The sequence below is a fragment of the Ochotona princeps genome, chromosome 4 (assembly GCF_030435755.1).
Source record: "Ochotona princeps isolate mOchPri1 chromosome 4, mOchPri1.hap1, whole genome shotgun sequence".
Taxonomy (NCBI): domain Eukaryota; kingdom Metazoa; phylum Chordata; class Mammalia; order Lagomorpha; family Ochotonidae; genus Ochotona; species Ochotona princeps.
In genome coordinates this window covers 39,385,956-39,403,466 of record NC_080835.1, presented here as the reverse complement: position 1 = coordinate 39,403,466, position 17,511 = coordinate 39,385,956, and the positions used below count along the sequence as shown (strand labels likewise).

The 17,511-nt window shown below is 38.2% G+C and overlaps 1 protein-coding gene across 1 annotated transcript; it reads right to left on the bottom strand.

Annotated features, from left to right (window-relative positions):
* Positions 1-232: 232 nt before the first annotated feature.
* Positions 233-17,207, bottom strand: TPH1 (tryptophan hydroxylase 1). Its single transcript, XM_058663275.1, has 11 exons — positions 17,040-17,207; positions 15,029-15,198; positions 13,280-13,463; positions 11,201-11,301; positions 8,692-8,759; positions 8,354-8,550; positions 5,945-6,080; positions 5,087-5,213; positions 2,878-2,973; positions 1,930-2,063; positions 233-468 (listed from the first exon to the last, which is right to left on the bottom strand). The coding sequence occupies exons 2-11, from the start codon at positions 15,143-15,145 to the stop codon at positions 294-296; spliced, it is 1,335 nt and encodes a 444-aa protein (XP_058519258.1). The 5' UTR covers positions 15,146-15,198; positions 17,040-17,207; the 3' UTR covers positions 233-293.
* Positions 17,208-17,511: the final 304 nt, after the last annotated feature.

Below are 17,511 nucleotides of genomic sequence, written 5' to 3'. Positions count from 1 at the left end.
GATGAGTTCTATACATTGGGTCAAACAATTTTTTCTATAAAAAGTAAGTGGTCAGTAATTGTACAGCGTATAAATCATGTTTCACTAAATCATTACTTAAAGACAAAAATGATTAGCAGATAAAAAATTCAGATAATAATTAGCAAATTTATACCCTAGTGATTTGTTAAGGAATGGAATTATGAATATAATATCATTTAGCCAGAAGCTGTTATCCTTCCACGATCAGCAAAAGTTGGCCATTGCTGTCCTCTGAATTGAAGCTCAGATGGTGTTCTGAGGACTGGAGACTGTCAGATACTGAGCTGCCTGCTGACCTTAGAAAGGGCATCACTGACAACATCGAGATCATGCCGCAGCTCATTCATGGCACTAGTTATGCTTTTGGTGTCTTTCAGGATCTGAATGCTCCGTGTGTAGGGATTATATTTCACTCCAAATGGACGCTTCATTGTTTTGGTAAATTCCCTATTTAAGAGAACAAATAAGAGATCATAAATTCCTAGGGGGAAATGACGGAAACTAAACAAACAACATATTATACATCTCACACTCTAGGCAAAAGACAAATCACATTTAGTTACCCATACAAACAACCAATCTGACCTGCTCTCCCCTGGAATCCCACAGTGCTGGAAAACCTAAAATAATCATGGATCCATTCACCAAAGTATTACTAGAGAGATCCTGGAAATGACTTTTGTTATTTATGACTCATTACCATAATTATTTGCTTCACGTTTTTGGCTATAGTAAGAAGACCAACCTCAGCAGCTTTACCAATAGACAATAGCAATGTGACCCCATAGTAACGGCCCCCTCAATTATATAACTAAATCTACATACACGTATATCTAAATTCTCATGTATGCAAACACACACATGTACATCCTCAACAGGCTAGGAACATTCCTACCTCCTACATGTACATGTACATCCCTTTTGCTTAGAATGTTTTTCTTCAGCCTCCTCACAAATGACCTCAATTCTACCCTTGCTTCAAGCATTAAGGCTCTATCACCTTTATCAAGCCAATATCTGAACCTTGCCTCTGGTACCCCTAAGAAAGAAGTCACATTCCGGATGATTGCACATGATGAGTAGGAGCTAAAATCCACATTGATTGCAGTCCACTTGGCCTACCCAGAGGGAACTATTTCTAATTTACACAAAAGTACCTTACATGATAGAGAAGGCTCTACTAGTATTGTTACTTAGTTCTGTGCATGGTCAAATTCCCCCACAAGAGTTAAATCTTTGGAAGATAAGGAACATATTCTCAACTTCAGTCTGCCCTCATTCTTGAATGTGACCTTGTGGTCCCTTGCAGTAAATGTTTTGTTATTCTGGTTCTTTCTTTCCTTTTATAATAGCTCTGTCTTTATTCAGACTTTAATTTTCATCTAAAGTTTGCAGAATTTCGTAAAAACTTTCTCTGCCTCTAATTTCCTCCAGTTAAAATATAGCTGTGTCTCATTATATATCTATCTTGTATTTTTTCAATCTGCTTGCCTTTTTTGTGTAGTCTTTCAGTCTATAACTTGACATATCTAATTATTATGTATCCTTTTCTCAAATAACTTTAAGCTTTACCTGTTCCCCCAACTGGAATTCATTGCTCTTGAATTTAGGCTGTCATCCCTTGCAATATTGTTACAAGAAGACTTTCTACTGTTTATTTTTCCTGTTAGACTATAAATTTTCTGCTGAGAAGGAACAGGAAGAAACTAACTTCTTAGTGTTATCAGATTCATATATGCAACCACCTAACATCATTAGATGCAAAACACTCTAAATATTTATTATTAAATATATGTTAGCATTAATCACCCAGTGGGCACTTAATTATCTGGGTTCTTCTATGACATTGCCATCATTGGACTCATCTCTTGCAGAAGAAAATGATAACACTGGAAATAAATACTTAACCTCATCTTCTCCTTTGCATCTTCAAAGCTTTCAGACACAAAGTAGACATCCTGAAAAGTTGTGATGAGGCATTCTTGTTTGCAGGTAGTCTTGGGGTCAAAAGGCTTTACTTTGGCATGTCCAGAAAGCACATGCTAGAGAACAGAGTCAGTGAATTAAACAGTATCTATTTTCATAACTCACACAACTTTCAGAATTGGCACATCTCTGAATGACTTATGTAATGACCCTAACCTACAATTCCAAATTTAATTCCTTTTGCTCTATTTAACCCTTTTGCTCTATTTTCTGGTTTCCAGAAAAACAAATACCTTGCTATTTCCCACAAGCGCCCCGCAAAACAATCTCCATAGCTGTATTATGTCTCTTCTGCATGCAAAGGGTTTCAAGCATCTGTATTTATTGCTGAGTTGTACCGCCACCAAGTAGCAGGATTCTTGAAAGCGAGACAGTACGTTGGACAGTGTATTCCCACACAATCATCTTTAAATGGTTAAGTTTGTTCATTCACTGGATCAATAATAAATCTCAAGTAATTCCCCAGAAATTTAAAAAGTTGCTGCTAGCATATCAGAAATGGTAAACAAACAGCAACACTTTGTGTGTGAGCAAAAGCTTATTAAAATACTTCTTCTTTACAAGGAATTACATGTCTGTCACTATATACACGTTAAACTAGGATCTTCAAAAAGTTCATGGAAGATGAATATTATTAAAAAAGTTCTACTAAGGATTTAATTTTTGCATCAAAGTAAACATTGTTTAATTCCCTCTATATGGTAATAAAACTTAAAAATTAGGAAGGAAAGGAAAATGCCTTCAAGTAATGTTAAGTGCTCTCCCCAAGTATTTCCATGGTAAGCTCTTGTTCAAATACTAAAATCATTTCAGGTTGCATCAGTTATTTCAAGGTGAATACAGTTCTGTGCAAAGATTCATGACTCTTACTTTGAGTTCACTGACAGAAGAAAGTAAGCCAGCACCAAAGACTCTTAGCTGTCCATCTTGCTTGCACAGCCCAAATTCCACGGTGAAGAAGTAGCACTACAAAAGGACATCAGTATTACTTTCACGTGCTGAATCACTCCATTTAAAATGCACTTCAACTGCTAATCACTGACCCAAAGCACAGCATGAAGCTCGGGATTATAGCCTGGTTCACAAGTCTTATTCTAAACCAACACTGGCCAACCTTTTTGTTCCAATGATTCCTATAGACAATAAAAAAATCACTGAGGACTCCAAAGATCTTTGATCATAAATTTTAGCAACCTGCATTGGCAAGGTTGAGAATTAAAGGGGAAAAGAATTTTAAATGGTTATTAACTGATTTTAAATATAGCAGACTCATTTTATAGTAACACAAATAATATTTTGGTAAAATATATTTCACACAACAAAAAGAAAAGCAACATTGTAAGAAACACTTAAAATTTTATAAAGTATAATCATATTATAATTATACATTATTGATGTTAGAACAGTATCTGAAATGATTGCCTCAAGCCAAGTTACGGCATTATTACAAATCTTTAATGTCTCCCTAGAGTTCGGCCAATATCTGGCTAGAACACATTTGGTCTGTTATATCTGCTTCTTTATCTAACCTGCTACATCTTGCTGTTTTGCTTGAAAGACTAAAAATTCAACTTCACAATTATTGGTTGAAAAGAGGTTGAGTATTTGTAGCCTTTACAGATAATTGTAGATACTTTTTTTTATACTCTTTCTGACACTGCATCAAAACTCAACATGTAGCTTCTTCTAGTTCAGCTGCAGTATGGATTCTGAGTTGTTTGCTATATTAGAATCCACTTCGCACTTCTAATGGATTCTTTACCTTTCAAGAATCCTGTAGAAGTATCTCAGAGACCCCCAGGTCACTGAACCACGTTATGAAAAGCACTGTTCTAATATCCAGGCTATTTTATATCATCTTCTGTACCCTCACACCCCTGCTCTGGCTTTTTGTCATTTCCCAGTTGCATAAAAACAGCTTCTGGTTTGTCTTTCCTTATGTTCCCTAATCCCAACATGCTCTTCCTTCCTTCACATATGAAAATAATACTCATTTTTCTCATCTGGTCTCTTTTCTACAAAAACTCCCCTCAACAGTTATCTGCATTCCCAGAGCATGCACCTCTCTATAGACTTTATCTCATTCAAGCATAATTGTCTTCTCATGTGGCATGCAAACTCCTTGAAAGGGAAGAAAAAAAAAGACTCATCTTTGTATTTCCAGCACAATGTCTTGTACCTAGTGCTGAAAAAGTATCTTAGCATCATTTTTTTTAATTTTTTTTATTAATTATTATGCATTATGTGACAGTTTCATATGCTCTGGGAATCCCCCCACCCCTCCCCACACCCCTCCCCCCTGGTGGATTCCTCCACCTTGATGCAGTATTACAGTTCAAATTCCATCAAGATTCTTTCCTTGCAAACATATACCCAGCATAGAGTCCAGCTACTCATTGTCCAGATGGGTTGAACAGTTTGTTGGGGAGACCATTTCTGGTCCAAAGTCAGAGCTGGTAGCATATCATCCCAGTCAATTAAGACTCTCAATATAACATTAACAGCAATTTGTAACATTATGGAATTGACAAGGTTTTGCGTAACCAGTATGTTAAAAGAAACAAAATAAAACAAAACAAACAAAAAAAAAGAAGCAAGTTCTTAACCACAACCTATGATTATCTCATTGACATTTCAATTTTAGTTCATACACAGGACCAGCTGCTATATACCTTAAAATGGCTATAAGGTACCATTCAGCTCTCTCGTGTCTATTTCATTTTAGTATTTAGCCATTTGTTGTGTTGAAGTATAATTTTGCTGATCTTGGCAGATTTTAGGACTTAGCATCATTTTTATGAAACTTAGCATTTTGATTGGAAAACAAAAGTTACACAACCTGTTGACATCATTATAACTTGTTTTCTCTACTTTGAGCTCATGTCTCCTTCTGGTAATACTTAAAATTTACATCTTGCATTAATTATCTAGCTATTTAAATTAAATATTATGAGCAAAGGTGAAATTTCTACAATTTTGTCTCTAATAACAACTTTTAAACTACACAAATACTTATGCATCCCATCTCAGCTGAGAATTACAGAATTACAGATCTATCCAGTTATTTCCAGATTGATACCGTTGCCAGTTTTTGAACAGCCTCCTCTGAAGCTCCAAGGGAAGCCAGGCCAATTTCTTGGGAGAATTGAGCAAAACTAGGCTCAGCCAAAAGGGGAACATGACCTAAGAGTTCATGGCAGGTATCCCTGAAACAGAAGAACAAATTTGTTACATTGTGATGCTGAGTATCATGCAATCAAATCAAAACCCAATATTGCTTTTTTTTTTTTAGTTGATCAGAGGCTTTAGATAGTAGATCACAGGGTGAAAGATCACAAAGGCAAGTAATCAGATAAAGAAATAGTCTGGGATATATATATATATATATCCCAGATAAATTTCAAATGCTCATATCTCCCAACCCTCCCCAAACCAGGTCTCCGTACAAAGGTCACCTTACCAGCCAGGATTTCCCTCATCACCCTTGTTATTCCACCATATCCCTCTATTTCCTTGGTTCCATTTTTTTCCTTGACAATCATTATCTTTTGACATAACAGAAGATAATATACAGAAGTAAATGTAAATGTTCTGACATATAAGAAGATAACCTGCATTTACCTATTTGGTTGTTATCTATATCCCCCAACTAGAAAACAAGCTTTGTAATGACAGGAATTACCATCTTATTTTTTCTATTATGTTCCCTTGCTTACAACAGCACCTGGTATCTTACATATTGTCAATTAATAGTAATAGTGATGATGATGATGGTAATGTGTAAGGCATGCAATACATGCTATGTGACGGGCAGTATTCCAAACACGTTACACATGATATTTCATCTAATCTTCACACACACACTCACACACACAAACCCCAAGTGTGTGCCATTGTTGTAATATATTTAATGAAGGGCTGCAGGTGAAATACTTACGGCTCTGGTGTATAGAAAGGATCTGAACTGTGCCTCACATATTGAGTGCAGTGAAAAACTCGAAAGGCTAAGCCTGATAAGAAATCTCTTGGCGATAGATAACCAGCCACAGGACGAATGGAAAAACCTGTGCGCTCTGCAAAGCAAAGATAAAAATGGAGAAACTCTTCAGCAGAACAGCTATAGACCATTGTCAGCAACATTGTAATTGTGCTAGCAGCATCAGTTAACACTCTGAGAGGGCCTACAAAGTAAAATTTGTCATATGTATAGCAGGGAATCTCACACTCTCCCTTTCTCACTGATTCACTTTTAGATATACACACATATACATTTTCTTAAAGACATATATACATGTTTTTATATATGTTTTATATATATAACTCATATACATATTTAAAAAATCAAAGTCATTTTATTCTACTGTTTACTGTCTCCCTAAAGAATTTAGTCTATCCCGATAGTCTTACTTTTCTTTCCTAAAAACTCATTGACAAAACTATTAATTTAGATGAGCACTGTTTCAACCTCTGTAAGTTTATTTTTATTCTTATTTTTGTTTATATAAAATGAGTAGATTTCACATTTTCATGATACAGATTTAGAAACATAAGGGTTCCTCCTTTCCCTTCCTCCTTCTCCCTGCCTTTCTCCTTCCCCTTATTTTCCCCCCAAATTTTTACAATAGCATATTCATTTGCTTCAAAATAACAAGTTTAACTTTCTGCTATATAAAGATACTATGAAATAGCAAATAGAGGGAAAATATAAAATAATAAAAATAAAATTAAAATGGAGATCCTACCATAACTCAGGTGTATAGATACAGGCTGTACACAGCAGTGTATTAATCTCACAGAGCTCATTATTTAGTGCTCTGTGTATTAGTTGTCACAGATCAGAGAGAACATATGATATTTCTCTAAGGAGACTGGCTTATTTCATTAAGCATAATGGTGTACAGCTAGGCCCATCTTATTGCAGAAGATAAGATTTCATTCTTTTTATGGCTGAGTAGTACTCCATAGTGCATAGGTACCACATTTTCTTTATTCGGTCATCAGCTGATGGGTATCTGGGTTGGTTCCATATCTTAGCTACTGTGAATTGTGCTGGTGTAAAAGGATCACGGGTAATATTGGATCTCGTTTATTCTTAATCAGTAGTTTTTAATGTCTAGTTTTTGTGGAAACAATTTAATAATTTGGGAGTTGAACAGACATCATAGATTTTGGTAACAGTCTATGCAAGAAACATAAAAATAATAATTTCAGACCATAATGGAAACAAACTAACTCTTTTTAAAGCAAAAATCTAACTCATTTTCACTAATGTTCTAATCTGCTGAGACAGAAGGGGATATGTAATTTCCTTAATTATTGTAAACTCTGGAGATCACTGATCATTTCATTTCCTCTGATAGCTAGGAAAAACAGAGAAAAATAAAAAAAGTTATGTTTACTTTTTGTTTCTGCCCCTAAGAGTGTACCTTTTTTGGAAACTAATAAAATCTTATTGTGAAAAGATGGTGCGGATGTCAGATGCCCCAGCCTTCCCCAAGAAGCTTGACCCGCTCACACCTGAGCAGCCGGTGTGCAGCTTTGGCGTGAAAACCCCTCTGAGGAGGGAGATGAACCACGTTCTGTTCTCAGATGGCTCATTCAACAAGGCAGGCCTTCTCCATTTTGAGTCAAAAGCTTTAGTTTCAATACAATAATACTGGAGGGTCACATCACCCAATAATCCCTTTGTCACAAAAGATGGCCTTTAAATATTTACATAAAACTACATTGCCATTTTGTCCTGTAAGTCTCCAAGTTAAACACCTTAATATTCCTTCAGTTTCACTTATGTGACACATTTTCAAGTCTCCTTATAATCCTGCTCACTTTCACTTCTCTTTTTTTCAAGTACAGAAAATTGTTCTTTGAATGTGGTGCTCATCTTGATGTGATACTTCAGGACAGATTATAGGAAAATGCTGGTTTCCCTCACACATTATTCCTCTTTTAAAACTATTGTTATGGGGCCGGCATTGTGGAGCAGAAGGTTATACCCGCAACAGGAGATCCTATATTGGAGCACTGGTTCAAGTCCCAGCTGCACCATTTCCTATCCAGCTTCCTGCTGATGTGCTAGGGAAAGCAGCAGAAGATGGCCCAAGTGCTCAGACCTCTGCATCCAAATGGGAGACTAGATGAATCTTCAGCCTGGCCCAAACCTGACTGTCACAGTCATTTGGGACGTGAACCAATGGATGGAACATCTCTCTGTGGCTCTTTAATTCTGCCTTTGAAATAAATAAAATCAATCTTAAATACATATATTAAAATAATAATTTTTTTAAAAAACTGCTCTAATAATCAAAGCACAGGTCCATGTTTGCCTTATAAAAAGTTGATTTGTTACCTTTTAAAAATTTTGAAATATCTTCCAATTGTGGGATATTGTCTTCCCGATATCCACAGTACTTGGACAGCAAAGGTAAGTTTTTGAGATACTCTCTGCAGGCATGGGTTGGATAGAGTTTATTGAGCTCCCGGAATACAGTTCCCCAGGTCTTAACCTCCTCTTCAGTGAATTCAACCTTGGGAATGGGGTCTCCACTAATGAAACAAAGGGAAGGAGTTATTTTTTAATTCACCTTCAGTAAATAGCAGTACTTATTTTGCTTGCTAGTTACTTGGATAAATATGATTTACTCTATTATCTCAAAATTGCACACATTATTTTTATGATATACTTACTGTTTATAGTTCATTGCCAAGTCTGCAAAATACTTTCGTCTTTTGCGGTAGACATTGTCTTTGAAACCCTGAAGATCAAAGATGAGTTATTAAATACCCGCTGCACTGAAGAACACTTGGAACATTTCCTCAAGCTGTTACATGAAAGGACAATATAACTGCTATTGTGAACAAGCGTTGTTGAGTCTCATGATCATTTTTATTTTGAAACCAATGTACCTCACAACCTTATACTCTAGTGGCTTCAAAGATAAAAGATACCATAGCTACAAAGACACTACAGAGGCAGCACAGAGAAAATGGGTTAACAAATAGGAAAGCATCGTTAAATATGCATCACTCTTGTTCAAACAAGAGGGTTTTTTTCTTAGTCATTTAACTATATCATCAGTTATCTGAAGTAGTAATGAATAATAAAATAGTGCAAACACTCATCACTTGCAGAAGCAAACAGTGATACTAAAAAGACAAAAGTTAATGCTAAAACTCATTCTAATGAGGAATTAGTATTGTTGCAGCTGGTTAAGCCACTTCTTACAATGCTGTCATCCCATATCAGAGTGCCAGTTCAAGTCTTGGCTGCTCCACTTCTGATCTACCTTCTGATCCAACCTTCCCAGGATGCACAAGGCACGAGCCCCAGAGGACATTCCATATAAATGGAAAAATATAATATAGGGCCCTCAGTGACTGACTTCCTTCAAGGTTCACCCACACTATGTTGCACATGCCTTTCTGTGACAAATAGTATTCTATTACATGGAATATCACATACTTTATCCATTCTGCAGTTGGACAACAGTTTCCTTTTTGAAAAATATTGCTAGGAACAGTTGTGTACAGATGTTTGTATGGATGTATGTTTTTAGCACTCTTAGCACAATATACCTAGGAATCATTGGTGGTTTTTTAAGATAAAAGAGAGATAATGGTCATACTGCAATTTTAGCTCATTCTAATGACTGGGAAGATGGGTTTTGAAAGTGCCAAGGCTGGAGGCGGGGAGAGAACTTAAATGGTAATGGGGTGAATAAGGAACAAATCTCAGAGATATTTGTGAGATGATTATCAGCAGAATTTGGAGGCAGATCAGTAAAACTGGTACTCACCTCTATGAATATGACCCAGAATTTTCTTGCCTCTGAACCATGGCTCCTATTAAAATCCCTCTTGAGTTGCCCTCCCTCTGTAGCACTTGTCTGCTGAAATCTCTCAAGGCCCTTTTGGAATGCTGCCTTTCTGTTTTTAGTGTTTGTTATTTTGTGTATATTTCAAAGCAACTGGCTCTAAAAACTTAGCATACTTTTACACTTCATCTTGTATGTATTTATATGTGTGTACTTTAACTTTCCAACTAGACTGCAAGCTCCTTTAGGGCAAGTACCGCAGCTGATTACAACAGTCATCCAAGGAGGTTGTACAATAAATGAGTGCATGGGCTAGTGGCCTTCTAAAGTAGTATACAGATTCACACAGCCAGATTAAAGCCCTGGTGTGTGCAGCTCCACAATTATATTTTCTTCTCTCTTCTCCTCTAAGGAACCTAGAGCCTGAGAGTAAGCCAAAAGCCCTGGATTTATAAACTTTCCAGGTCGTGCCTGGACACCACAGCTTTCAAAGAAATCACTTCCTGCTTCAACTATTTAATAAACCAGTTATGCTGAGGATGCTTGAATTATCTTTATCTCCCATTCCAAAAACCCATACCCATCTTAACACAAGCTGACTGCCGATACTGTCTTCATTTTACACAACCTTTGGAACAGCTCTTCAAACTAGGAATTCCAGACACATAGCATAAATGATTTGGAGCTAATGAAGATAAATGCTTTTCAGGAAGTTAAGTAACAATTCCACCAACAAAGAAGTCCTTCCTGAAATCCTTCCTGAAATACAGATCAAAACATGATCCTGGGGATTGGTGCTGTGGTGCTCAAGTAACTGGGTTCTTTCCATACCTGTGAAAGAACTGGATTATGTTTCAGCCTCCTGGCTATGGCTTTGGTCTAATCCTGGCTTTGTGGATATTTGGAGAGTGAATCAGTGGGTAAGAGTACTCTCTCTCTCTCTCTCAACTAGAAAGAAAAAAAAGGCCACGGAGGGTATGGTGTGTGTGTACTTTTAGTCTAGAAAAAAAACATCTTTCTCAATAAAGTTGTTCTTCCAGGCGGGGCAGGAATTTGGTGCCACAATTGAGATGTTTGGGACACTCACATCCCATATTGGAGTTGAGTTGCAGTTCAAGCACCTCTTCTGCCTCCAGCTTCCTATTAATGTGCACCCTGCAAAGCCGCAGTGATGGCTCATTCATATGGGGGACCCGGATTGAGTTCCAGGCTTCTGACTTTAGCCTGGTCAGGATCCACTGTTGGAGGCATTTAGGAAGTGAGCCAATGAATTCAAAATCTCTCTTGCTCTCACTCTCTGTCCCTGCCTTTCAATGAATGAAAAGAAGTAAGTAATTTTATTTGCTTTAAATTATTTTTATGAAAATATTAAAAATATTTACAGGGTGGTCCGCATCTAGCTCAGATCCATACATCAGAACTCTGTTAGCACAATGGTCTAGGTCCGAAGCCTTCTTTGGAAACCAAGGAACACTTTCCATGCCTGAAAAATACAAAAACCAGTAAAGGTAGAAGTGGCTATTTTAAATAAGGCAATAAATATATGAAATTAAGAAATAAAAACATTGTATATTAATGCAAAATCTAAAAAGTAAATTTTATTCAAAATTTTAAAGCTTTACATTTTTTTCAGTCTTCATCTTAAGTACTTCAGAAATACTGTATGTTAGTAATAAATCAAAAATTAAAAAGTAAACCTATAATCCATATATTTAACTATCCTACAAAAGCCGAATAAAGAAGTTACATATAAGCATATTTACAGATAAAATGTAATGTATTAAGAACTTTGGATTTTTATTTTCTCTGATGAAAAGGATCTTGGAAATCATGTATATCTTTGTGGATTTCCTCATTCTCTGAGCCCTCTAAGATCCACATTTTCATAAATACCATCCTCCGCCTGCAATGCCCATTGCACCTCCCACTCCACACCCCACCATAGCAATCTGGTTTCCTGAGGACATTCTTCTCATCACTTTTAACCTAAATATCAGGAGCTCTCCTCATTCCAGCAAGGCTGCCTTGACTCTATAGGTAGAATCCCCAACCTCTGACTTCCCCATACATACTATTCCTAATCCTCCTAGGCTTTATTAAGCTACATTATGATACATCTGCTTGTGTGTCTGTCTCACACAAAACCCTGGAACAATTATAAAGCAGGAACTGAGTTTTTTAAAGTCCCTTAGCTTAGTGGAAATCTTTGGCTCAAATTGGTGTGTAGAGCAACAGACCCATTTAGCTGTCCAGAAAACTCCTCATTTTTAGATGAAGTAGCCAAAATCAAGAAAGGCAATTTATCCAACATAACTAATTTTTTAAAGATTTTGCTTATTTTTATTGGAAAGTCATATGTAGAGTGGAGAAGAGACAGAAAGGAAGATCTTCCATCCACTGATTCACTCCCTAAGTGTCCACAACAGCCAGAGCTGAGCTGATAACTGATTTCTAATGGAAAAGAAATGAAGACAAGAATAAAATCGTTCCGGCCCTATGTGGTAGCTTAGCAGCTCAAGTCCTCACCTGTATGTGCCAGGATCCCATATTGGCACTAGTTCGTGTCCCGGCAGCCCCACTTCCCATTGGGCTCCCTGCTTGTGGTCTGGGAAGGCGATTGAGGACAACTCAAGGCTTTGGGACCCTGTACCCTGGTGGGAAACCTGGAGGAAGCTCCTGGCTCCTACTTTGGATCTGCTCAGCACCAGCCATTATGACCACTTGGGGAGTGAACCAGATCTTTCTCTCTGTCTCTCTTCCTCTTTGTAACTCTGCCTTTCCAATAAAAATAAATAAATCTTTTAAAAAAATGAAATCCTTCTTGATCCTATGCAATACACATTCTAATGTACTGAAGTAACAATAGAGATTTAACAACAAATACAACAGGGACACCAGGCTCCTGCTGGGCTGGTGTTAGTCCTTTAGCTGCCACTGCTGGGCCTGGCACCCGTTCGGAGCTGCTGGAGCAACGAAATGGGAGAGGAGCCTAGTAGCCATAGATGGTAAATTTCACCTCACAGTTCTAATCAGCTCAATTATTACTTCAGCAAATTCAAATATTCAGTTACCATCTGCTAAACCCCAGAGCATTACTAACAGCCCAAAACTGTGAATTGGAGCTTTGTGGAATCAAGAGATACTCAATGATTTGAAAATTAAGGCATAATTTAATCTATTTCTAAATATTCTAAATTCCTTCTTACACTCAAGATTTCTTTTTCACTTCTCCCACACAGGATCAAATGTTGTAATACAGGGTTTTGGTTTTTTTGTTTTGTTTTTTTGTTTTTTTAGTGGTTTGAGCAATTATATTTTGTGGTTTTCTGCTCTTTTTATTACTAGACTATCAGCAATTTGAACGAATTTTATTTTTACACTCATGCCTTCAAACTCAATGTAATTTGGCCATACATCAGATGCTTAATTTTCTAAGTGATACTTTCACTTTCCAAACTTACCATCTTCCTTGATAGTAAAATTATCTGGTGGAGTCACAGAGAGAACATTAGTATGAGACTTCAAAAGATGAAAAATATCATTCAGTTGTTCCCTGTTGATATCGCAGTCAACAAAAATCTCAAACTCTGAGTTTCTTCTCTTCGATTTTCGGGACTCAATATGTAACAGGCTCACATGCTTCTCCTGCAGGAAGAGGAGGGCAAAGAGCTCCTGTGACTGCATCCGCTGTTAGTCATCTTGGGCATACTGTGTTCATTATTGCTGAATATCAATCTCATACGTCGTAGTGGCCAAAACAAAGAAAGGCCGTGTGTAGCAACAACAAAGTATTTTCCCTCAAATATTAGATACTACTCAAAAAAAGTTTACAAAGTACATCATACTCTCCAGAAACTAAGATAACACCCATTATAGGTTCTTCGGATTGTCAGAATTAATGGGTATTCAAATAAAAATGTGAAATCCCCTCAATGCCCATGGTCGCCCAGCTGCTAAGTGACAGAGAAAGGATTTGAACTCAAGTGACCTACCTTTAGAGCTCACACACTATAAACCACAATGGTGTTCTTGTTTCAAAATCTTAGTGTGAGCAAATAAATCTTTGCATCCTGGAGCGCTTAAACTAGACTAGGTCCTCCAGTTTAGTGCTGTCACTTAACCAATACTTGCCTTTTGGGCCATTTTATTCACATATAACTATTTACTTACAATAACTATTTGCTTAATGCCCCTCTTCCGCAATAGATCATACACTCTCTGAAGGAAGTTACTGGGTCACAGCTTTATATCCTTAGTGTCTAGCACAGCCCCTGGCACATGCTAAATTCTTAATAAATATCCAAGTTCTGTCTGACTGATTCTTTATGATGGTTACAGCAGTGAAATTACTGGGTCAGAAAATTTGAGCATTTAAAACCCACAAACACATATTATTAGAAAATGTTATAAACATTTATTATTACACAACAATTAGATAATTGTTACAGCAATTGAACCTTGCACTAAAAGTAACTCTGTGGACTAAATGGATTGAAAGCTCTGGCAGTAAGGAACAGTATAATTGCAGAATCTTTACTACTTTTCTATATAAAAAGCATTAAATATAGTATTAGTATCAAGTATCAAATATGTCATTAATGATGTGATTATATATATCATTAAATATTTAAATTTTGGTAATTAAAATGAAATTAAAATTGAGTTCTCTGAGGATCCAGCACAGTAGCCTAGTGGCTGAAGTCCTCACCTTGCATGCTCCAGGATCCCACATGGGCATTGGTTTGTGTCCCGGCATCCCCGCTTCCCATCCAACTCCCTGCTTATGGCCTGGGAAAGCAGTTGAGGATGACCCAAAGCCTTGGAACCCTGAACCTACATGGGAGACCCGCAAGGGGCTCCTGGCTCCTGGCTTTGGACTGGCTCAGTACAGCCGTTGCAGCCACTTGGGGAGTAAATCAACAGATCTTCCTCTCCTCTATCTTCTCCACTCTGTATACCTGACTTTCCAAAAAAAATAAATAAATCTTTATAAAAAGTTGAGTCTTCTGAAATCACTGAGCTGAATCCTTTCCTGTTTTCTACCTTCCCTTCCATAAATTTTATCTCTGTCTGTTTGTTAGAATTGACCAATATTTTTGAAACTTGCATTCTTGATGGTTTTCTGTAGCCCGTCTTTGAGAACCTACAGTAATCTGTGTTTTAAGACTTGTTTTCAGAAGAGCTTGTGCACCAACATGCAGAGTGCTTACCTGGAAAACCTTCAGTGCTTTTACAAGCCCTCCAACTTCATTCTTTAAGGAAAAAATAAGAGTTGCTCTTCCTCTTTCCAGAGAATGGTCTTTGTTCTCTTTATTGTCTTCAATCATGATGACTTTGGAATAATTCTCTAAAACTGATGTATGAAATTATAGATGGTATGCTAAAAAACATGTACAGTGCAGATAATATTTAATAACCAAGAACATGCTGACCTCTCCAAGCTTCACTTTCCTGAAAGCTTAAAATTGTGATAAATGAAAATATAAAATTTGATAAATAAGCTTTGCTTGACTGTAATGAGACTAAATAACACATTGCCTGACCTCATGCCTAGAATAGGCAAGCATGTTTATAGCTTCCTTTTCTTCTTTTTCTAACCTCTTAATAGCAGTGAATGCTCCACATATTTTGGTCGCATGGTAGAGTTGAGCTCAGGGTGTCTGCAATGACAAGCTCCTCTCTCACCTTGGTTAAATCAGTAAGGAACCTGACTTAAGTTTATCTGACCCAGAAGCACAAAGCACTGTCAAGTTCACTGTCAAGGAAGCATGGCATGCTTCCTGAAGATAGAACCAAAAGCTACAAGAGAAACTGGTTCAGAGGGACAGAATCTTCTAGAGAATCTTGATTTTTTTTTTTTGGCATTACAGGATGGGGGTTGGTGAGGGGATAGGAATAAAGATGTAACTGGAGAAGAGGGCCCGGCGTCATGGCCTAGTGGCTAAAGTCCTTGCCTTGAATGCCCCGGGATCCCATATGGGTGCCGGTTTTAATCCCAGCAGCTCCACTTCCCATCCAGCTCCCTGCTTGTGGTCTGGGAAAGCAGTCAAGGATAGACCAAAGCCTTGGGACCCTGCACTCGCGTGGGAGACCCGGAAGAGCTCCTGGCTTCTGGCTTCTGGCTTCAGATCGACACAGCACCATTGCAGTCACTTGGGGAGTGAATCATCAGATGAAAGAACTTCCTCTCTTTCTCTCCTCCTATCTGTATATCTGACTTTACAATAAAAATGAAATAAATCTTAAAAGAAAAAGCTGGAGATGAAACAAACAAGAAAAAACAATGCCCATGGAAAACAGTATTTTAGAAACAAAAGCCATAGCAAAGAAAACAGAAATGGAAATCACATCCCTAACCAGAAGATAATCTAGTGATGATAATAATCTAGCCATAAATGAACTCTGGTGATAAAATTCGTTAACTACAGAAATCATGTTTATGGCCCAGTGCAATGGTTCAATTGGGTAATACTCCACCTCCAAGAACCAGGATTCCATGTGGGTGCCAATTTGTGTCCCGGCTGCTCCACTTCCCAGGCACAAACTTTCACTAGATTAGAAAGTTCAGCCATGGGGGAAGAGGCTGTGGCATAGCACATAAAACCACTGCTGCCTGCAATACCAGCTTTCTTCCTTTTCCTTTTCCTTCTCCTCCTCTTCCCCCTCCTCTCCCTCCTCCTCCTACTTTTCTCTCTCTCTCTCTCTTCTCTCTACTCTTCTCTTCTCTTCTTCTCTCCTCCCCCTTCCTTGTAACCTGGTCTTTCCTTCCCTCAGGCATCTAGAGTAGAACATCAGTGTATTCATTTTAAACCTCTGAAAAATCCATTACAGGCAAGGCTAAACTTACCAGGACCATTAAGCACATCTGAACAAGAACCTGTTGCTTCCTGTCCATTGCAACCCTGCAGCAAGCACTCAGTCCCTCTGCTGGGGATGAAGGGGAAGGTGTGATGCTAAGAGGCTCTGTGTCTGAGATTCCCTTTTCTTGAGGGTTTCTCTTATGGAGGGAAAATAGAGGACCAAAAAAGAGGTGGCCCCTTAATGACGAGGAAAGAATAATGCCTGTTCCTGTTAACGTGAAGAGCTTTCCAGACTTGGATTCCATCCTGGACCGGTTTCCTCTGAGGTCAAATCAAAGAAATATTTCCTTCACAGGGTTTGTTTTAAAAATAAAATCAGATGATATATAAAGAGCCAGTTTCTGGCGCACAGGATACTCACCAGGATAGTGTCTTTTCTCCCTTAAAGGGTACAGGTGGAAAAGAAAAGTGAACGCCCACCGAAGTGCAACTGCAGCCCCTCAGATCTGGCTCCTCGCCAGCATTTAAGTCCCAGGAAGAGGTCGCTGCCCCCCCGCCAGGGCTGAGTGCCTCAAATTCTCCAAAGTGCCTGGTGTGCGTGACGTCCCCTGCTTCCGCTCCGCTCGGGCTCCGCTAGCAGGGATCCTACTGCCCGCTGCCCAGTGCGGTCAGTCTCTTAAAGAAGCCGGCATCAGGGCGGGCCAATAGGCGCCCACGGCTGCTGGCAAGTGGCCAACGAGAAGGAAGAAGCGACAAGAGGGAGGTTAGAGTTTTTCGGCGACAGCCCCCAGCTGGCTTCCGCGGGTAATGACAGGGCCGCCAGATTGCACTGGGAGACGCACACCTTAGCCTTTAAGTGTTATCTATCTGGTGTTTTCATTAAGCTAATGTTA

Bases quoted from the DNA above. Each gene is read 5' to 3' on its own strand.
- TPH1 (XM_058663275.1), bottom strand. From the start codon at position 15,145: ATGATTGAAGACAATAAAGAGAACAAAGACCATTCTCTGGAAAGAGGA. The intron at 8,551-8,691 runs GTAAGTATATCA...TTGTTTCATTAG, and splicing joins TTGGCAATGAACTATAAACA to TGGAGACCCCATTCCCAAGG. The intron at 469-1,929 runs GTTAAGTATTTA...TCTCTTAAATAG, and splicing joins GATGCAAAGGAGAAGATGAG to GGAATTTACCAAAACAATGA.